The 22,576-nt window shown below is 39.0% G+C and overlaps 1 protein-coding gene across 16 annotated transcripts in view; it reads left to right on the forward strand.

Moving 5' to 3' along the window:
- Positions 1-22,576, forward strand: part of MAST2 (microtubule associated serine/threonine kinase 2) — a 214,996-nt gene that overhangs the window by 77,081 nt on the left and 115,339 nt on the right. Inside the window, exon 2 of one of the 16 annotated variants that reach the window (XM_062622992.1) lies at positions 8,339-8,491. The exons of 13 other annotated variants lie outside the window; for them this stretch is intronic. In XM_062622992.1, coding sequence (XP_062478976.1) covers positions 8,444-8,491 — 48 coding nt within the window. In that variant the 5' untranslated portion in view covers positions 8,339-8,443. Of the gene's footprint in view, positions 1-2,429; positions 2,581-8,338; positions 8,492-22,576 lie in introns of those variants that run through there. 2 more of the 16 variants (XM_062622995.1, XM_062622996.1) reach the window with 2 other exon arrangements.

Genomic DNA, 22,576 nt, shown 5'->3' on the forward strand with positions numbered 1-22,576 from the left:
TCAGGGCTGCTCTGAATCTCTTCTCTGCCCAACCTGTAGCTGTGCCTGGGATTGCTCCGACCCAGGTGTAGGACCTTGCACTTGGCATGGTTAAACTTCATGAGGTTGGCATCAGCCCACCTCACAAGCGTGTCAAGGTCCCTCTGGATGGCATTCCTTCCCTCCAGCGTATCAACCGAACCACACAGCTTGGTGTTGTTGTGGTTTAAACCCAGTCAGGTAATTCGTTCGCTCACTTCCCCCCCTTTTCTTGCCCTCCCCCTGCTCTCGGAGGGACGGAGAGGAGAATCGAAAAGCATGCAACTCCCACGGGTTGATAAGAACAGTTTAGTAACTAAGGTATAACACAAATCACTACTGCTACCACCAATGATAATAATGATAAAGGTAATAACAAGGGAAGAGAATACATCATCTCACCACCAGCCGACCGATAACTCGCCCCCCCCAGCCCGACCAAGCTCTGACCGATACCTCCTCCAACCCTGCAGTCTCCCAGCCCTTCCGGCTAACTCCCAGTTACATCCTGGGCATGACGTGCTGTGGTATGGAATACCTCTTTGGTTAGTTTGGGTCAGGTGTCCTGTCTCCGCTTCCTCCTGGCCTCCCCTCCTCCCTGGCAGAGCATGAGGCTCACAAAGTCCTTGGCCAAACCAAAACATCACTTGTTATCAGCTCTGTTCCCGAGCTGAAAGTCAAAACACTGCACTGCACCAGCTACCAAGAAGGGGAAAAATGACTGCTACTGCTGAACCCAGGACAGGTGTCATCGGCAAACTTGCTGAGGGCGCACTCAATCCCACTGTCCATGTCAGCGACAAAGATGTTAAACAAGACCACAAGGGACACCACTCGTTTGTCTCCAGCCGGACATTGAGCCATTGACCACAACTCTTTGTGTGCAGCCATCCAGCCAGTTCTTTATCCACCGAGTGGTCCATCCATCAAATTGATGTCTCTCCAATTTAGAGACAAGGATGTCGTGTGGGACAGTGTCGAACGCTTTACACAAGTCCAGGTAGATGACATGAACTGTTCTACCCCTGTCCATCAGTTCCGTAGCCCCATCATAGAAGGCCACCAAATTGGCCAGGCAGGATTTCCCCTTAGTGAAGCCATGCTGGCTGTCACCAAGCACCTTGTTGATTTTCATGTGCCTTAGCATGCCTTCCAGGAGAACCTGCTCCAAGATTTTGCCAGGCACAGAGGTGAGACTGACTGCTCTGTAATTCCCTGGGCCATCCATTTTCCCCTTCTTGAAAATGGGGGTTATATTTCCCTTTTTTCCAGTCATCGGGAACTTCACCTGACTGCCATGATCTTTCAAATATGATGGACAGTGTCTTAGCAACTTCATTTGCCTGCTCCTTCAGGACCCGCGGATGGATTTCATCAGGTCCCATGGACTTGTGTACACTCAGGTTCTTAAATTTTCTAGAAGCTACTATTAAAAAATACAGAGTAATTTGTAGATCCCAAAGTGCGGCTGTGCAAAATGTCTGTGGTGGTTTTGTGTTATTCTCTACAGTATATGATATTAAATCTACTTAGCGTGCCAGTGAGATGCCGGTATCTGGATTCCTTGTTCAGCAGCTCCATGAGCAACATAGAGTTTCTGCCCACCAGAGCAGCGTGCAAATACAACTATTTCTCTTCGCATCCAAGGCAGTTCAGGTATTCCCTGTAGTTTGTGTTCAACTGTGTGGGTATACTTTGAAATTCCAAATCTATGGATACACTTTAGTTGCTTTTACTCTTACAGGAACAAACTGTTTAAAGTTTACATAGTCTTTCAGGAATCAAAGAAATGGGGTTGGCTTTGGTGCGCTGATTAAAATTTTGCTATCTGAATGTTCATGTTTCTGCTAGTTGAAGATTTTTCTTAATTATCATACAGGTTGAGTAGTATAACTTCTGGCCTGGCTATAGCATTTGAAAGAAATGGGTAAACAAAATAAAAGCCACCTAAAAAATACAGGGAATTCAAGAGGTACAGAAATGATTTATTAGACTAGGTTTGCTATAGCCCAGTATGCTTTAAAATACACATTTTTACTTTCCCTATATCTTGTGAAAACACTGTATTTACAGTGTAAATAATGCAGCACAGAGTTCCTTAAACTTGACTATGAGCTTTAAATCATTATCTCCTTTTGGAAGGTTTACTACAAATCCCATTTCACAGTTTTGTGGCTGAGAGCCTAGAAGAAAGACAGGTAGGTTATGCCTCTGTTAATTTGTATTTGCTAGTCTTGTTTACTCTGTCTTAGAAAGCTGATTTTGCTGAATTCAATTATCATATACTATAACATAAATACATAATACATGACAGCTTACACACATGCTTCTATATGATTAAACTTCAGAATTTCTCTTTTTGCTCTAATGATCAACATCCAATAAAACGTACTAAGTTGTTTCAGGTTTTGATGGTCTTTTTTCTAACATTCAGCCTCACTGTCCTTAACTGCTCTTCCATATCAATTTTATTATTGTCTGAAGCTAATAAGGTTCACTTTTCCACTTTCTGGGCATGTGTTCTGCTGTGGGCATCCGGGTGAAGTGTTCTACTGCAGGCTTTTAATGATATAGTGGATAAAGAGTTTAAGTCTTCCACTTTCTATGCAGAAGATATCCTGAGATAGTCATTGCCATCCTTTTAATGAATTTTTTCTTTCTTAAATGAATAATTGCATTGATGATTTTGTATTGTTTCTCTTTGGACATGAGCTATGTATCATTAAAATAAGGGCTTTGAAGTTAGCAGCACTTTGTCTATGAATGCAAACAAATAATTCTCTGGATGGAAAGTGGTTCAACTTTTTTTTAACCTGTCTTTGGTCAAATCTATAAATGACTCATTTTGCTAATAGCAATGCTCCTTTTAAATCAAATTGTTTTAGCACAACAGATGCTTTTGTAGCCGAAAGTTTCTCTTTCCAAAGCTCTTGGATGTTAGTGTGATAAAACCGTGTTCAGAATAAGGATGAATATAATTATTGCCTATTGTATGGCATAGCTTAAGCAACTGTAACCTGATATAATTACTTTTAAATTACTTTCTTCAAAATATGGAAATATTAATTGACTTTGACATTTATCACTTGTTTTATATCAGCATAGGCTAATAAATGTCGCTTGTATTGGCAGCCAAAAAAATGAAATCATATCAGATGTCATAGGGGTAGGTTAGTGTAGTCTGTGAATAAGGTCCTTTCTGCTCCATTTGTTCTGTGAGCTGTAGCTTGTACATGCTGGCAATGACTCTAGGCTACATAAGTTTGAAACAGAACAAGCCAAACCCATGTTCGTCTCCTTCCCAGCAAATCTGTGGCCCTCAAACTGTTATGAAGCATCTCCGATGTTACGCTGCTTTTTGTCTTTAGGTGTATGTTGGGATCTCCTCTGGAACACCGTGAGTACTTCAGCTTTATTTCAGCAATTGTAATGAACATTTTGGCCAAGGTGCAGGAATGTGTATTGGCTGGAGATTCCACCTTGGGGGCTAATTGTTGGGTGCCTGTTGGGAGGGCATTAGGATGTTAGAAACGATAATCAATGAGGATAAACTTAGAGGCCAGAGGAATGGATTGTGTTGAGGTAAGGGAAAGAGAAAGACTGGAGATGACTTGAGCAGGGCCATGAGTGATTTTACATTTCAGATTGGTACGAGGATTGCAAAGCTTTGGGTTGACAGTTTATTCTCTCTAATGGTCTCCAGTCATTTACTGTTTGTTTTTCTAGCTTTTTTCTTTTGCTTTTTTAAATGTAGATGTCATGCAGCTTCCTGTTCTTAGCTTGTTGACTGTTTTGGCAGGCCCTTAAAACTCAGTGGGACAAATTTAAATCTGGCAGTTCTGTTGCACTTCGTGTCTGAGAAGATTTATATATATAAAAATATATATATCATATATTTATGATATAGCATCCAAAACCTGTTGTATTGAAATGGGCAAATGTTAAAGACTTTTTAGCAACTGTATGATTTGGGACAGTTTTGCTGTGTGCTGGTGAATGTCTCTTTATAAATTTTGATAGTTTGACAGTCCTGAGCTGATATTTTTCTTCCAAAGTGGCTACCATGAAGAAAGCCCCTTAGGGACACGCGACTACTGTAGACTTTCAGAAAGCAATGTTGTGCTTGATTAAGTTTAGACAGATGATGGAGTGATATAGTAAAATCATTTCTGTTAAGGCATAATATAACACAGAATGCAATGTAGTACCATTGGGACTTATAAAAATGAAATACTAAAGAAAACCCATGCCCCTCTATGTAGCTTTCAGCAGCAGATGCAGTAGATGTAATTTAGTTGTGTGCTGCTGGAAACATAATATTGATTTACCATGAATCAAGAGAAATAGCTTGTACCTTGCCTAGCTCTAAAGATTGCAGCAGTCTTGGTGAAACGTGTTACCTAAAAATGGTACTGTAAGAGAATTCCTTCTTTTTGATAGCAATGAGAAGGCGTTTGTAGCCAGTTACCTGGCTAAACGGGGAGCTGAGAGGCGCTTCATGTGCTGTTGCTGGGAGCTGCCAATCTCCATGTACTTAACTCATACTTTTTGAAAGTAATGATTTCTTTAAAGCTAGGCCTAGTGTAACTTGCGTAAAATTAAAGGCAGTGGAATGAGAGGGGGCTGGAGTAGAACTTGCCTTGCAGTACTTGCACAGATAATTCCGTCTCTTTGTGTAGTGTTTGTGTAACACAAGATAACAGTATTTTTTTCTGTTAAAAAGGGGGCTGGAACTTGATGATCTCAAGGTCCTTTCCAACCCTAACTATTCTGTGATTCTATGATTTGAGGTGAAGTTGGGATGACTTCAGGGAAGGTTGGTCTGGTTACTGTGTCATGTGTAACTTCCTTCCGTTTTTGAGTTCTTTTTGAGAGGCAGTAGTTCTCTTGGTCTTTACTAGGTGATTTACTGGATGAAGTGATTTCCATTCCTTGCTTGTGAGTTGGTTTTTTTTTTGGCAGATAGTATAACGCTAACAAACATTTTACTAACTTCACCTTTCAAGCAGAAACGGTGTTTTTGTATGGTTTAGGAGGTTGGTGTATGGCTTTTGTTCACTTAATCCTCAGGTGTCCTACTTTCTTGCTGAAGTAAAATGGATTTGTTGTCGAGACAAACATAGACACTGATATTTTAAAGAAAGCAGTCTAGTATTGATGTCTTGGGTTCTTGAAAATAATTTCTTCGTGCTGATCACTAGTATCGGGGGAGAAGTATTTTGAGAAACAGCTACTTTGTATTTTACTTTTGAACTTACAAAAATTTCCAATTGTAGGCAAATCAAAGCCTTCTCACAAGAGGGCTTTGCCTCCCTTTGTTATTCCTCATTTATCTTTCAGACAGTGTGCAGGTCTTAGTTGTCCTGCAAGTGAAGTCACACGACTTCACAGAACTGTGCATGTTGTATAATGGGACTCGAAAGGAGGCTTAAATTTCTTCTGTTTTCTGAAAACCATGGAGTTTAACAACAATGATTTCAATATTCTCTACTTTTCTTTCAGTAAGCGAGCTTGATTAGAGGGCTGCTAAATTAATGGCAGCAGGGTGCATTGTGCAAATGAAACCTGACCTCTTTAGAGGAGACATGATGTTTTAAATGGAATGGCTGCATTTACTTCCCCCCCCCCCCCAGTCTAGCACACTCAATTTCTCCCCAAGTATTCTTGGTGAAGAATTAGTGCTTCCAAACTCCTATGAGGGAGATTTGAGAAAGCATTAGAATAATACCTTTCGGTATTTCAAGAGCCCCCCTGCTCTTCTACAGAGAGAAATTAATACAGCAAACTATTTAGCAGTAAAAATAAAAATAGGCTGCCTTTGTACGTAGGCTCAACTTTTGGTTCTTCGCTGAGTGTTTTTATGGAACTGCTTGATTTGTCTTTATTTTAGAGAAAGGAAGAAATCAATGTGGTTTGTTTTTATGTACCAATGACTGGCATAAATATACAGTCTTGTGTGGAACAAGTTGCTGTTAGGATCGGGAAGGATGGGTGACCTAAATTGTATGTGAAAGCTGCAAGTGGTCTAACAGTTTGAGATGCTGAGTCAGTTCAAATAGAGCTCTCAAAACAATGAAATTCCTATTTGTGTGACAAGCAGGTTTAGCGACTGTATTCTGCTACACAAATACAGGGGGGGAAACACTTAACTCCTGAAAAGAATGGGGATTCGTTCTTAAACGTCAGCCATGTCCCACATTCTGTGCCACTTTTGTCTTGGATATGTGTTAATTTTAAAAGAGCAAAACCAGAATAAAATCCTTTTGTTAGTGTAACAGATAGTGACTGATAATTGGTGGTGTGGCTAAAAATTGTTTTTTCCCCACAGTGTCTTGGAACAGTTTGAGCAATATGGACTTTTACCTAATGTGCCTCTCTTAAAATATTGTTCTAGCCTCTCACAAGTCTTTCAGCGATACAAACTGACAGAATTGGACATGATATCTTTTTCGATCTGTTTGAAATAACATTCACTTTACTGTTAAATAATTATTGCTCCCCCCCCCCCAATCTTCCGTTTAGTATTTGTGTAGTCCTGAAGTGCTTTGAAACGGCCAAAAGCCACATGGAAACAGAGGATGAAAAAGGATGCAGACAAAGTATTAAAATATCTGTAAATATGTTTTAAGTTGTAGCAAAAGACTGTGCTTAATTCCTTGAATGGAGTAAAGATTTTTCCAAACAAAGGGCATCTTGAAGACTTGTACCTGGAAAGCGTAGACAAAGGAGTCAAAATAACTAAAGATCATAATATTTTGACCTAGATTTTGGCATATGAGACTCTTAAGATGATAGCAAACAAGACTTTGGTCTTCTAATGTATGTAACGTTAAAAAATAGTTACGTGCTTCAACCCGTTTTTCAGTACTGGCTGGGTGATATTAGAGCTCTGTTAAGCAATGGAAAATTAAGGAGGTAGGAAGGCCTTGAGGAAAAAAGCCATGAGGAAAGCTGTTGAAATTGTAAGAACCCAGAAGGATACTTAAGACCAGAGTCTCTCAGTGCCTTCACACCTGAGTCTTTATACACAGTGATGATTCTCTTGTTACACTGAAATGAGTTCTTGGCTCAATGGCAGGTAAATTGAGCACTTTGAAATCTCAAATGAAAAAAGATCAGAATCTTCTAAGCAGTGTTTGCCTTTATAAACTGAGCAGGAATCAAAGCCAGTGAAACCAAAATGAAAACCTAGCAAATTTGAAAGCAGTTAACTTTAGATTTAACAGTACTTAGAGGTTATTCACCATTACCACTGTGAAATAAGCTGATAGGTTATTGAATTGTTGTGTTTGGGGAAAAATGACTCTAGAAATAATACACTCAACTGCTAAAATCAGGCAGCCTAAACCAAATGTTTTTAGAATTGAATTATCAAGTAGCTGTCAAGTTCTTAGGGAAAAACATAGAACTAAAATGAATGGGAAACTCCTAGATGGGAACAAATAGAATGCCACATCCAAATCATCGTGTAAGTTTGTATGAGAGGAATACTGAAGGGATTGCTCTGGAAATATGTTCCTTGTTTTTTAGTTGCCCTGTCAGAGAAGAAGATCTGATTAATGGTTAAATTTTATTTCCCATATTAAAATCCATGTTTGGTCTTGTAAATGTTTCCATAGACCATCTGTATTATTTTTCATCAGAGACTTGGTTTCAAATGCATGTTATGAATGAAAGGCTGCAGTAAATGTGGATTCTGATCATATGGATATTCTCTTTTGAACATTTCTGGAAGCAAATCTTATTTTACTGCTTTAATATGTTTGAAGTCTAAATTAATCTTACACCTAGATTAGCATTACTGGGATGTGATAATGGATTAAGTACTGATCTTGTTGCCCCCTGTTTTATCAGCTGCTTTGTTCTGCAGGAGTGGTAATTGCTTTGGAATGGAAATCTTCAAATGGTATTTCAGTTGATAAAGATTTGTGCAATAACCATGCAGGTATTCTTTTGCATTAAAAAAGGATTTTTCTACTATTTATTTTGACACATTAACTAGTGTAAGAGATATCAGAACGTGAATCATAATTCCTTAAAGAACTCATGTAATAGCTATATCAGTAGTCTTGCAGAAATAAAATCAGAACATGGAGATCAGCTCATGGAAATTTTAAGCTAAAAATACGAGTATCAAGTAAGAAATAGAACATTTATCGAACAATAGACCTAATTCCACAGGACTTACTATATATGAAGTAGAACTGTCATAAGGGGACAATGTATTAGCACAATGAGAAAAGTACAAACAGAAGTACTAACATTAGTGGAAAAGCAGTAACATTACTAATGTGAATAAGGTCTCCTATTTTTGATCCAGGTAAAAATTCATCTATGCTATTTTGGTCCGGATGATTAAAGACATAGCTGCAAATTTGATGGAATTCCAACCCCAGAACAAATAGAAGTCAGCTTTCAACATCAAATGAATTCACCAGAGCAGGCTAGTGTTAAGAAAGTTAACGAAGGTAATGTAAGTAAGGCTTGTAACGGACTTGTAGCTGTGCATGTGGCCAGCTACTGCATCTGACTGGGATGTGGCAGCTTTGTGTCCTGTCCTTACCTGATCACTTGCAATAATTTGACCACGGCCTGGTTTGCAGGCAGTTTGAGAAGTAACTGTCAAACAAGACCATTTATGCTGCTCTTCAAGGACAATCTCAAAACAATGGGAAGAACTTTATTGCAGTTAGTGAGGGCAGCCAGTATGCCACTAGGATTATTGTAGTGATTCCTTGTTAGGGGTAAGAGATTAGAAGTCCACTGACAGCAAAATATTGAATAAGAACATTTACTAAATACGATTTGAACTTCCAACAGAGAAGAATATTGCAGAGGACAAAATTGGGAAAACCTGCCCACCAGTGATACAATTTTACAAGAAATTGATTTTTTGACATGGGAGGTTCTGTTCACAAGACGTAATGACAAACTAATACTGAAAGAACAGCCAGATCGACTCCCTTTGTCCTCTGGCAGTGCACAAAGTCGAACTTCTTCCAAAGTACATAAAATTTTAATTTTTACAAGTAATCCAAGATGCTGATGCATGAACAACGCTGCCAGCAATCACTGTTAGAGGATCCAAAATAATCCTGTCTCAGTGCATAAAGCTTGCGTCTTCATCTACGGAAGTTGATCAGGAGAGAGCTGTCACTCTCCTTTTATTGCAGTATTAATGGCGGAGATTAATCTACTGGTGTGTTTCCAAAGTCCATATCATAAGTATATGAAATTTAATAACCAAGTCAAAATGAAAGTAAATACTTTCATTGATTAGCATAAAGGTGCTCATTTCTTTTTCAAGGGTGAAAGCTGAAATGACAGCTCACGATAGTTGCTGGGATGAAAGGCAGATGAGAAAACCTTTGGATTCTTGGTAGCTCTTTCTTCTCCTGGAAAAAAATCCTGATCCACAGTGTCTTCTGCAGCAGTTTGATTCCTGCTCCTGGAGTGCATCCTCTTGTGGTGGTGACTTTAGCTCCATCCATCCCAAACAACACAGTTGTGGTTTAAAAAGTATTTCAGCTGAGACCTCAGTGTATCAGCAGCAGACAGGTCTTTCTTGCTGAAATTTGAGGCTGATAGTCTGCAGCTAACTTCTCATGAGGTAGCTTGTAGTGCAGTGTACTAAGAGGCTGGAGTAGAAAGCCAAAAATCCTGTGTGAAACTAGAGGGGATCCACTGAAGATGAGCCACAAAACAAACAAAAAAGTGTCCCCATAGGAAACAGCAGTGGCAGCCGTAAAATCAGACAATAAAGTGATCCTACCATCAGGGCAAAAAAGCAAAAAACAATTAATCCTGCCCAGAGAATCAAACTAAGCAGAAAACAAAAAGCAAACAGGCTTAGTGCAGAGAAACACAGGCACAGAGCAGCAGCCACGTTGCCACTAAAAAAATCCTGTCCTTAAGCAGATTAGGAAAATTCCTCTTGGGCTAAGCTTTCACAGCTTCCCTGCTATATATATGTTGAAGGCTGGTTTTGAATGCCTCCATAAATTGCACGTCTAGAAAATGCATTCCAGAAACCTGTGGCTTTTAAGCCTTTAGTTTTCCAAAGATGCCAAGTTGGTTGTAAAAGAAGGTGTTACAAATAATACTACAGTCTGTGCTGCGTCAATGCATTGGAGCAAAATTTGTTCTTCTGGTGTCTTTGAAGTTCTCTCATGTACAAATGAAAATGTGTGAGCTTTCCATTTATCCCAAGAAAACAGAATTTCTTTGTGTGTCTAGTCATATACATATGCGTGTGCACACATATGAATAATGTATAGACATTGTCCAATTGTACCTCTTTAGGAACACAGAGAATGTCATTACTTCATAATCTGTATTGCTACTGTTTTAGAAACGTGGTCTTCTGAAAATGAGAACCTTTTGATTTCCATTTCCAGCACTTCTACATGCATCCATTTGTATCATTCTTTTGCCAGTGTTGTCCTTTGTTCCGAGTAGCTTTCCTTCCATGGAAATTCTCACTTGAATTTTACTCAGTGGGTCCAAGAGACTGGCCTCACTGCAGCTAAAGACTACTTCTGCTGGAGTCTGAATTTGAATATTCATTTCTTTTAGATGAGCTATGGAGATGCTCCTTGCTGAACTATGAAAGACGCTGCTCAGTGCCTCTGCTGTCATACTTGCAGGGCTTTGAAGCTACCTCTCTTTCGGCTAGAAGGACAAGTTATTTCCTGTCTTCTGAAAACTTGTTCCTTAAGTTGGTCTTTGGGAGCTTTTTCTAGTTTTAGGCTCAAGTATGTATTACATAGGAAAATGAATTTTAAGAATAGTAGCAAGCTGTCTCGGCTGTGAGTCTGGGATTTGTCTTAGGAGTGACATGACTAGAACCAGACATGGCATCATAGCTGCTGATGTGCTCCTGATTGAGCTAATGGCATTATAATAATTTCCATATTATGTTCCATCCTGTTCTTGATGCTGCCTAACAGTTTATTTGCCTTTTTCTCCAGATTACAGCTGTACATTGTCTTCGATTCGCCGTCATAGTTTCTCCCTGTCCTTTCTGAAATTAGTACTAATTTGGTGTTGCATGAGTTTATGAGTAGGTAGTTTTGTGTATATTGATTCTGGCATTGTGTTGACCACTCACCTAATAAATTCCTCACACTGCAAGGGGTTTTATGCAATTTGGTCTAACGCAGTATCTACTAATATGCTGTATGCTGGAGTTATTGGAAAATCTTATGGTCTCCCATCTAACATTTTGCTCTAATAAAATTGTGATATTTCTGCTTTTTTTTTTGTTTTGTTTTTACTTCTGTAAGATGTTTCCCATGCCTAAAAAATACCCAGGTTTCTGTCTGAGCATATGGGATACTGAGAATTCCTAGCCTATTCAGAGCTGCAGGAGTGCAAGTTGTAGAATTTTCTACTTTGTAAAGTGAAGAGGGGACAACAAAACTGTTGTCTTCAGTGAAGAGAGAGAATGCCTAAAATCAGTGTAAAAAACCCCCCAAACCGACACAGAAACCCGACAGCAAACCAAATGTGCTTTTGGTTGTATCTAACCTATTTGTAATTTGCTTAATAGAAGTAGAATATGGTGGGAAGAAAGTAATCATAATCACTTACTGTAGAAGCTTAACTAGTATTAGCTTCTAATACCTAACACGTTTTAAACGTAAGATACAAGTAAAAATCTAGCATCTAAGTGAAGGGTTCTCCAGTATTGCAGAGAATGCGTAACATGGTAATGTAGTCAGGGCGCAGGTCTTTAACATGTGCATGTGGTTCAGGGAGCTCCCAGCACTAAGAATAGGTTTTGCTCTTTTAAGCTGAAAGTAGCTGAAATGGACCAATTTAGTAAAGGTATCTCATAGATACGACCTACAGAGACATAATAGGGTTTTCCCATCTGAACTGTCGCAGCCTCTGTGCTATGGATGAGGATGTGTAGTTTAGGAAAAGGGAAACCTGCTGGGAAGCAGGGACCCAATCTTTGGGAAAGACTGCCTTCCAGCTGATGTCATGGTATCCTTCTGTACTGGGGAGACTCTTGCAGCAGGGGTGATCCCTGAGGATAAAGGGAAGCTGATAGTGACGGTGGGATTCTGTTAGTAAATGCAGTTAAATGTATTTCTGATGGAGGGTGGTCGAGGAGGGATACTCTCGAGGCTGCCTTCAGGTTGCCAAGTGGAACATTGAAATAAAAGATTTCTGTGATAATGTTCTGTGAAATACCCACCAGCTCCATGTGTTGGAATTGATAGACAAGAGATTAGCAGTCCCCAGGTGAGAATGACATAATGGTGCAAAAGGAAGCGATTAGGTGTGATGGGAGCTGATCAGCCTTTTGGTACTGAATGCATCTGCCCAGGAGGAATGCACCACAGTCAAGAAAGAATCATGCTGTGAGCATGAAAGATTAAAAAGAAGGTAGCAGACTGGATACAAATCCAAAATAGCATCTCTGCTTTTTGTTTAGACTGGTCTTCCAGGAAAAAAGTATTTCATTACCTCCAAAATATTCTCTCTGTTGCTTATCCTAATAAGGCACTGGCCCAGTCGGTCTGGATGGCTGAAATCTATTCTCATGACGTGTCTTAACTTTGCAGCTTCCCTAACCTTACTTAATGTTTCCTGATTATTGTCACTGTCCTGGACCTAAGAGTTGGTAGCATAGTCATGGAACTGTATTTTTTGCTGTTACAGACTGGAATTCCTGCCCAAAGAGATTCCATGATTCTTTTTTTCTGTCATATTTTTATCCTGGTAAACATGTGGAGAGCCACTTCCCTGCCCATGCATCTTAATCCATCATTCCTGAAAAATAGATACTGACAACACTATCCCGTAGGTTATCCTCCTGTGGGTAGGTGTGTGGGATGCCCATTACAGAGGATGGTTATTTGATGCCAAATATACTTCTGTTTTGTTTTTTTAGGCTTCTAGAATTAATGTGGAAGCACTTGTAAGTTCTGTTTTGCTCCATTGCTCAGTACTGCACATGGCAGGTAACTGGAATTCTAGGCAGATTAATTTCCCTTTTCCCTTATTTTCCTGTTATATCATTTATTTGCCCTTGGCTTTTTGAGCCTTTCTTGCTCCCTGCATTTCTCAGGCTCCAGAGACTTACCTTGATATGAATACCTGAAACTATGAAGGCGAAAGCCTGTTAGGTATGAAGGAAACCACAGGTAGAGATTTTCAGACAGTACAATGGACTTAATTTCCCACTTTTTCCATTGAAATTAATGGAAATTTGTGCAGCGAGGTCCCTGTATTGTTTTGAAATACTATCTTTTTTGTCAGTCATTTGCTTTATCAGTTCCATATCCTGTTCATAAGCTGTCTAGGACTGAACAGGGTATTTAAGCATACTGAAACTGGCAAAACTTGAAATACTAAGACTAAAAATAAGGTTTAGCACTGTTCAGTAGGTATCTTGCTAATAATTATTTCCGGGTTTTACAGTACAGGTTTCTAGATTCAACACACATTTAAATTCTCTGGTTACATCTGCATTTAATATTAAACTTGGGTAGAGAGGCTTATAAATATTCAATTAGCATATTGGGAAAATGAAAAGAATATTTTAGTCATCTATAACATCTATCGATTTTTAAATAACTAGGCATAATGTCTATTGATTTTAATTTTTTGTTAAGCAAGTTGTACACTGCAGTTTAAGCAGCCCAGGCGTAAATGCTGACTAGCTTCTCACAGCTTCAGGTGTGGGTGGGAGTATGAGTACAGTCGCTTTACCTCCAGCTGAAAAATATTCCAACAGCATGTTAACAGAGCAGCGCACTTTCCCAGGGGCTCATCTCCTAGTAAGGCAGCAGACTTGCATCTGAAAACCTGCTTTTTCTCTCAAGACATGTATTTTTTTGGCCAAACCTCTGATAGTTCTTGTCTCTGCGTGAGCCACCTCAGTATTTTTCTTAGATAAATGTCAAGCTGATGTTATAGTTTGTTTCAAAGATAAATACTTGTATGAAAATAAATGATGGGCGAAAAAAAATCATAGTCTTGTTTAAGAGGATAGTGGTGAGTTAATAACAGTGAAAAAAACCCTCATGAATGTTACCTGTGACTTGCTTTTTTAATCATATAAGTGAGAAAAGACCATTTAAGGTGTTAAGTCTGTAACTTAGCATATATGTAAATCTGCAGTAACCCCAGAAGCTGCACTGGGATTACGTATGTCACTTAAATCTCCTAATCCAGTCATCTGTAATTTCTGGACCAGATGGTGGTTTTGCTTTCTGATGTTAAAATTGTGAATTCAGCAAAGTCTGCATTAAAAATAAACCCTTAAATCCTTAAAGTTTCTGTCTGAAGATGTATCTGTCCTCTTACGTAAACTGAAATGCTTAAAATGCAGTGGTGAATTTGGTGTAATGTTTTAGGCCCAAGAATAGGATCTAAGTGGAACCCAATTTAAATGGAAAGATGGAATCTCCATCTTTCCTTTTCCTCCCTTCACTTCTAGTTTGTGAGAAATTGAAAATACATTAAAAAGTTTTGAACTTGTTGCAGTCAGAATATGTTGGAACTATTTTATCAATTTCTAAACTTCTATTGACATGAAAAAATATCGTTTATCATAGAATATAAATTTAGAGGAGAATGAACAAACTTAATTCAGTTTTTGTGTATGCAGTGAATGATTTTACAGGAACACTTTAATTCTTTTAATAATCCTTGTTTCTGGCTGCTGACGTTGCACTTCCCTCAGGAGAATTTGGTGAGCACCAATACGGTGTTGTAGCATAGGCTGGGAGAAAACATTAATGTCTGAATGTGGATTAATGAGTTAAACATCTAATAAAAAAATAAACCAAGGATTTTCTTATGGAGAAGACAACTTGCACCAAAGAGCATATAGGAAGGGGGTTGCCATTAGAAAGTTAAATCTAGGGTGTTTCTTTGAAACCCATTTAGGTTATCTCTTCACAGATGGTCAGTGAACTTTTTATCTTTTTATAATTTGTAGTTTGGTCCCTCTCAAAAATGCAAAATGGTCTGTGCAAACTCTCATAAGAATTTCTTTCTCACTCGTGAGCATCACGGAAGTTAAGTGTTATAACATCTGCAACAAATACCCTTTGTATAGAATGTCCTCTAACATCTATGGAAAGGACACCAAAATTATAAATTCTACCCTGAGAAAAGCTATTGAACCAGGGTTGATTGTTACTGGAGTGAGATAGGCAAAAAAAGATTGGAACCACATTTAAAAAACATCAGTGAGGAAGCTTGTACAGAGGTTTATAGGTGCTTGCACCACTTCTGTACTTGATTGTTTTGATGTCCTAAAAATTTGCCTGTTGTGTGGTTTACACTTGACGTGCTGCTTCTCCTTTCCAGTATCTATAACTTTTGTAGGTTTTATAAAGTGTGTGTTGGAGAAACATGGACTTTGGTCTGGTGTTCCAGTTCTCCTGTAGTACGGTAAAGACTTTGAGTTAAAAGTACTGTATTAAAGACTTTTGATTCCCAGAAGCTGAATGCTTTAACCGTGCATGGAATTGAACCAGGAAGTGTGAACAAGGTCATTGATTAGACTAGTCCTTGTGAGATCTCTCAGGTTCAGGAAGAGCCCCCTCCCAAATCCTCTTTGGAGGACTCATCAGTGATGATTTCTGATGGATTTGCACATCGTTCATCAACTTCAGAAATTTCTTCTGTACCCGTAAGAACTAATTGGAATATACCTCAAAATCTACCTTTGAAGCCAGCACCCGAATGGAAAAAACCTTGCAGTTTCTTCCAAAAGATGTAGAGGATGAAGAGAACTGTGTGCTTGATGGTATGGAAAAATAATGATGGTACAGACAGTCCTGAGTACTTGAGAGGCTTTTCCTGGTGATGAAGTCAGTGTTTGTTCTAATTTGAAGTATGGTAAAGGACAGAAGACAGAAGTTTTAGAGATTGATTAATATCTTTTGTCTTCGTATATTTTCAAGAGAGCTCATATTTATAATTTAAATGCAACAGAAAGAAAATCTTAGCCAGAACATGTCCTTGTAATAGAATCAGCTGTTTCTGTCAGTCCATTACAGAGCACACTAATCGCCCATCAGTACTAAAAGTCATTAGGCACAGTCTGCAGTTTCTCAAATCTGTGCTTTGGGAGTGAGTGCCTGTATTTTACCAGTACTTTAATTGGGGGTGAATTTTCCTTTACTCTGAAACAGATCTCTTGGCACCAAGTAAGTCTGAATTATCCAACTGCATTAAATGTAAGGTTGTTCAGAAATAAATCTATGAAAGATGTTTAGATGGTATCACATGCTTTTTCATATGAGAAATCTTACTGATCCAGAAACCTTAGTTCACTTGTCATTTGGGCAATTTATGATATACCTGAAGAACAGGACTGGATGTAGTTCTTTAAAAACATGCCCAGGAATGAGGTCAGTCAGTGCTTATGGCTCCCAGCTCTGTTGTCTTTCATTTTGAAGGCAATAGATGTTGCTTTCTTGAGATGTGTTCTGCTTCCTCTCTAAGCCTGAAGATTGTTTTACATACACCAGTATGAAACTCTCACCACACTTGATCTGTAAATTCCCCTTGGGTTTGGCCTAGCACCACTTTCCCCATGTGGATTCCACCTCAGAGCACTCTCACATGTCAACATGGCAAGCAGTGGTGTTACCTTGAAATTAAGATAGTCCAAGATTATAATTCTAAAATTAGGGTAAGGTTGGTGGTTCTTACACTTATAACTTGCCAAAACAGAGAGGACCGTTGAATTGCCCCCCTTCTTTTTGTGTGTGTCTTTGTGGTTAGTTTAAATAAGCAAATAAAACACCTGTTTGAAAGTACGTGTGAAAGAGAGGATAGGAGAGCACGTTTCAATTTAATGTTTGTTTTTCACTGAAAATATTGTTTTCCAGAACTAATTATAAAAAGGGAGTTGTAGAAATACTTTGAGTCACACTAAGTGTGATTTACATCCCTTGTATTTTGAGGAATGAATGTCTTCCTGTACACATAATACAAATGTAAACTTTCTGTGGTTATTTGCTTTTGTTGTAAAAAATATTTATTGTCTGGGAATGAAGCACCAGAGCCCTTTCTTTCATCACTTCTGTCAAGGTTTTACAGTTCAGTTTGGCTGCAGTTTGGAGCCCAGCAGACATAAGCAGCATCAGAGACCATTCACTTTTGAGGCCAAAAAGAGAAGTTCAGATTCTGGTGTCTGCTTACAAAGATGTAAATCCTGGCTGGCATCTGCTTATTCCAAGTTTTCACATGGTGCTCAGCCTGTGGATTTCTTCATTAAGTGGATGATGGCCTTTAACTCTTCCTTTGCAAAAAGCAATGAGAAAACCCTTTTCCTGTCCGTCCTTCCCTGCTTGGGTTGGGCAGCAGTGATTTGAGAGGGGTAAACTGAAGTGCCTCATGTAGATTAGCTAAGCAATGAAAAATTACATCTCCTTGTTCTGTAAATAATGTCCAGTCAGAGCAGATGTAATTAACTGCTGAACTTAATGGATGCCTCGTGAGGTTACAGATGCTATCAGTCATAAACTAGATGAAGGCAAGGGAGCTTTATGCGCTTGGAATTCCTTTTAGGACTAATTACTAAATATCTTTAAAATTGATTGCTTATGCTTTCCATTTCTGAGAGTGTTTTCACATGACGTATGTGGAATGGACTTGCTGCAGCTTTAGGGGAGGATGGGAGGCACCTCCACTGTTCAGGCTTTTTGAAGAATGAGAAGGTTTCTCTTCCCTAGAACTTTCTTCCAGACTGCTATTACTGGGAAACTTGGACTTATCTCAGGGGTTGCCAGGCCATCCAGGGAGACTGCTCTGACAGAGATTTTCTTCTTATCTAAATTAGTTTGCAATTATAAAGATAAAATTCTGTTGATGTATCAAAAGTCTTAGCCTAACAATTGCAAAGCAATTGGAGACCTGCAGCGTGCCTCTCAAAAACAACCACCAGAACTTAATTTCTGCCTGTCTGCTTCCAAATGCTTCACAGGTTGGGGGGTTGGTGAGAAACCAGCCTGACAGAATAAACAGAACCCTTTGGACCTTTGGACTGTTGCGAGGTATCTGCTGCTGCTGATAATATTGAGCTGACCAAGTACCTTTTCTTGTTTCAGCCGCAATGTTGGACATTGTCTCCAACAGTGCATTCCAGAGCGTATTGACCGAAACTCACCAAAATGATGCTGGACTTGATTATTCAGTTTAAAATTCATTAAAGACTGACTAAAGAGTTTTATAAATAAATGGATGGTCAGGTAGCCTCAATGTCAGCTGTCAATTCTTTCAGGAGCAACCTTTTAAGGAGTAGATGTGTGTATAGGAGAAATGACAACTGACTTAATCATAGAGTAATATTAGTGCAAGCCAGCAAGGGAGCAAATAAGCCAGGATTTGTGTATTTGTCATGCTCTTGGCATTTTTAGCAGCTGTGACAGTTTCCTTGTGATTGTTGCATGCCCAGTCTTGAAGGAATTTTTGGTGCAAGTCAAGACAGAGTCATTTGAAGAGCAGTTTCTAACAATAGCGTTCCAGCTGCAGTCCTGTGCGTCTCCACGATGACTCCCTTTGCTGCGTTCTCCAGAATGCTGTAGAACGTGACCTTTTGACTTAACATTTCTGAAACTGGTGCGCTCTGGCAAAATGAAAGAATGTTGAACAGTTGCTCCCATTATTTTGGATGGCTGTTCAGTGCTGGGCAGGCTTTTTGACACATGGGGTGGATCAGTAATGTGCTTCGTGGCCTTGAAAAACCAGAATTAAGTAATGCGAAAGATGAATGAGCTGTCTAAGCTGTGGGCTTTATTCCTGCCAGTATTCCCTCTCCCTTAGGCTAATTTGTGCAAAAATATAATACATGTAAGGAAGATTTGGAACATTTATTAAGGGTGTTATTGCTCAGGTTTTGAAGTATAACCTGCCTTTTATTTACAGGGGACTACCATGCATCTTGCTGCTTATTTCATTGATCCACACGCACCTTTTGGGTAGCTGTTACTGTTCATTTCAGGGAATAAGTTATCATAATGGTCTTCTGAAGCCACTCTGCTGTTGGAATTTATGAGTTGTCTGTTACGAGAGCAAATTCACATTTTTCCTTCTGTTCTGCTGTTTTTCCTACGCTGCTGCACCACATCTAAGACTCTGGGTTGGCAAATTCAAGCTGCAATCTTTAGATTTTCCTGCAAATGAAATGACATCTTCAAAACATCATCTTTTATGTGCTACCTATCATTTAAATGTGTTTGGCAAGTGTATTTGAAGAGGGCTGCTGCTAAAGGGGTTTTTCTTTCAGCCCAGAGGAAAAAAAGCCAAATTAGTAAATTAGTTTGCTGATGTCTAAAGGTTGAGCAGCTGAGTTACTGTACCTGCTGTTCTTGAGGTGACCAGGGTTCCCAGAGGTTGTTTCTAATTTCCAGAAACTGTTCAACGTTCAACCTCGTGTGAAAAGCATGGAATCAAATAGGAAACCAGCTATTTTCCTCACTAGACTGCTGCTTGACTGGTAGCATGAAATTAGAGTGACCCTGTGCTCTTGATCCCAAAAACCCCAGAGACAGGAATGAATCCTGTGGAGGAAATGAGATTTGGAGAACTGCAAGTCATTTCATTGCTCTGGCTAGTGAGGGATGTGCATGTACCACCCTGCCCTTGGCTGCAGACACCTACTCCTTGCCTAATCTGTATCTCAGCTGTGGCAGCTGGCTTATTCCTGGGGTTGGGTAACTCTCCATTCACCCACTTGGGAATGTGGTTTGCATGCATCGGTTTGATTGTCACCTGCCTATCCAAGCCATGATGTGTAGCTCCAGTGGTGTTTGTTACCACAAGTGGATTCAGTTTGGCCTATGGTGTACTGTGTCATGTCATATTTTGGGCTTGAAAACATGATGTAATGTTCAAAATACGGAGCAGACATTTCAGCTTCCTAAAATACATATATGTGGGAGTGGATACTGAAACTATTCTGAGGAAAGCGGGAATTCTTGTCTGTTTTGAGATGTATTCTGGAATTATTTTAGGTCAAGTAACCAATATCCTAAATCTTATGGAAAGCCCTGAGGTTAAGTGATGTAAAAGGTTACTGGGCAACTTCTGGAGGCATATATTCTTGACAGGTTAATGCACAGATGTGACCTGGAATCCTTAGCTTTGCCTACAAAGGACGAACATTGTGTTTTCCAGCTGGGAGGGAAAGTAATTTGCTGTGTTTGAGAATTTTGCTTAGAGTTTAAAGGGCTTTTAGCTTTATTTTCTTCTGCAGTAATAGAATTTGAAATGAATCCAAAGGATTTATTTTATTTTATGCTGACTAATATGGGATTCCTAAGCTAAAGAGAAGTGAAAGGCCAGAAGATGCTAAAAACATTAAATGCATCATTGGGTGATTCATGACCTGTGGGTTTGAAGACTGATATAAACTGATTATTTAGAAAAATAGGGTTGCCTGTTGGTTAACCAGCTGAGGTTTCTTTCCCCATTTGGATTTATATGTTAATGTACTTTGCAAATTACATTTTTACTGACGTGTAACTTGTGTTGATGTAGAGAACTAATCCAAATAATACATGTAATTTGCTTTGAACTTGTAATATATTTAGGGTAACACAGGGTGAACAGGTACACCATTAACTCTTCTTGTGCCACACACATTGTCCTGAAGGTTCTAGCATCCTGTCACCATGAAAGTGAGATGAGATTCCTTAGGAAAGGGCAGTTCCAGACAGTTTGGCTGGTACTGGAAATGTGGGAAGATGCTCTGGGTCTGAGCTATCCATGGCAATTCAGGATTTGTGTGATTGCAGGCATAAATTCTGTATAGTGTGGGGGAAGGTCTGGGAATTAAACTCTGTGTCCTCTCAATATTTTCAATGGCATTTGCAAGAGCTTGGGTATGCATTTTCTGTATTTTGAGCATCTCTGTAGCTAAGCAGATGATCTAACAGTATGATCCTGAATTTAGTTTCTAAAGAGCCAGTATGTTATAAAAAATATCTGTAGCATTTACGTAGGTTAAGCTGACATTCAATACAGATATGGTTTTAGTGGTGGTATTTAAAATCCTTTGCTGATGAGTTTGGGTAACAAGTTCAGATGTGATAATTTCCGGAGAGAGAAATGAAGAAGCACCATTTTTAATAACCAGAGAAGAAAATTTATTTTTCTTGACAGATTCTGATAGGAGAAAGAGAAGCTTAATGTGGGGTGGGTAGTTCTTTTTTTTTAATCACCATGAAAAATTCCTCCCTGTTAATCTGATGGATGGATTACAGTTTGTCCTTGCATGGCCAGGTTGTATTTTCCATCAGAACTGGAGATTCCAACCCTCATTATATCATTTCTGTAATGCAAATGGTTATGTATAGAAAGAGATTTAATTAATCCCCTGCTGGTTGGTAGCGTACCCTAAAGCCAAACAGAGCCAGCAAAGGGAAAGTAGTAAAACACGAGTGCATGGTACCAGGTCACTGACTGTCAGTGGAGTTTCATCATCTGTGAAATATTAACTTATTAACTGAGATGTATTTACTGTTGCAGCTGTAAAAATATTTGTCTGTTGTCCCACCTGGTATGATAGTGAGCTACCTTGCAAGAGAGCCAAGGTCAAAGGCAGTCGCAGGAATCATGCTGTCTGCTCTGGCAGAAATATTAAACAGCCTGAGTGTAGCGATGGTTCTCACTTTAATATGAAAGGACTAGGTTTAAGCTGCCATCAGTGCAGACTCCAGCATCCAACTTTGCCTGTGGGTCTGTGCCATATGTGCAGCTACAAATTCAAGGACAAATTGCAAGACTGAGAGAAAGTGACAAAATTTGAGTGATGGGCTCCTGGTTTCTTGACACTTTTATAATGTAACATTATCTATTTAAAAGATACGGGCTGTATTGTAGGTCAATGAACAAATAGATTTCCAGACTCCCATTTCATATTGTGTGCCTATATGTAGGCAAAAAGCCAGCAGTCTTACTGCTGCCTGAAACACTCCTGTTTTCAGATGCAGTTTCTGTACATGAAAGATGACAATAGAATACATTTTCAGTATCTGTGTGCTAAACAATATATTATGTAAACAGAAAAGTGATCCTTAAAATGACCAGTGTGTCTTCTAGCTTCCTTGCTGCCTCAGAAATGATAGTGAGGATCTAGTCCTATTGTGAAACCTGAATCGTAGCATTGTGACAGTGTCCAACTGATTTTATATCTGCATGGTCTGAGATGATAAAATTCGAAGGAAACAAATACAAGGAACCGTTTTGAAGGAGGGTGTTTGAACCAGCTTTGTGTAGACTCCACGATGCTGAGTTTCGTTCCCAAGGTTCAGTTTTTAACTAGTTGTCTGAAAATCTGCTGCTTCTTTTGTCATGTAGAGATCAAGTCGCATGGTTAATAATTATGCCTTGAAATATGGAACTGATACAAAAAATTAACTTTCAGAACAGTCTGTTCATGTCACTTCAGTACTTCAAGATTTAATACACTTCTTATTTTTTTTGGATCTGTGAAAGAAGTACTTTCTGCTTCTGAAAGCATGAATAATGTGCAAAAATCTTTTAAAATGTTCTTATGCCATTTATTACTTCCTATAAA

This window comes from Pezoporus occidentalis, unplaced genomic scaffold (assembly GCF_034315485.1).
Source record: "Pezoporus occidentalis ecotype Australia unplaced genomic scaffold, CSIRO_AGI_Poc_V1 ctg25, whole genome shotgun sequence".
Lineage (NCBI taxonomy): Eukaryota > Metazoa > Chordata > Aves > Psittaciformes > Psittacidae > Pezoporus > Pezoporus occidentalis.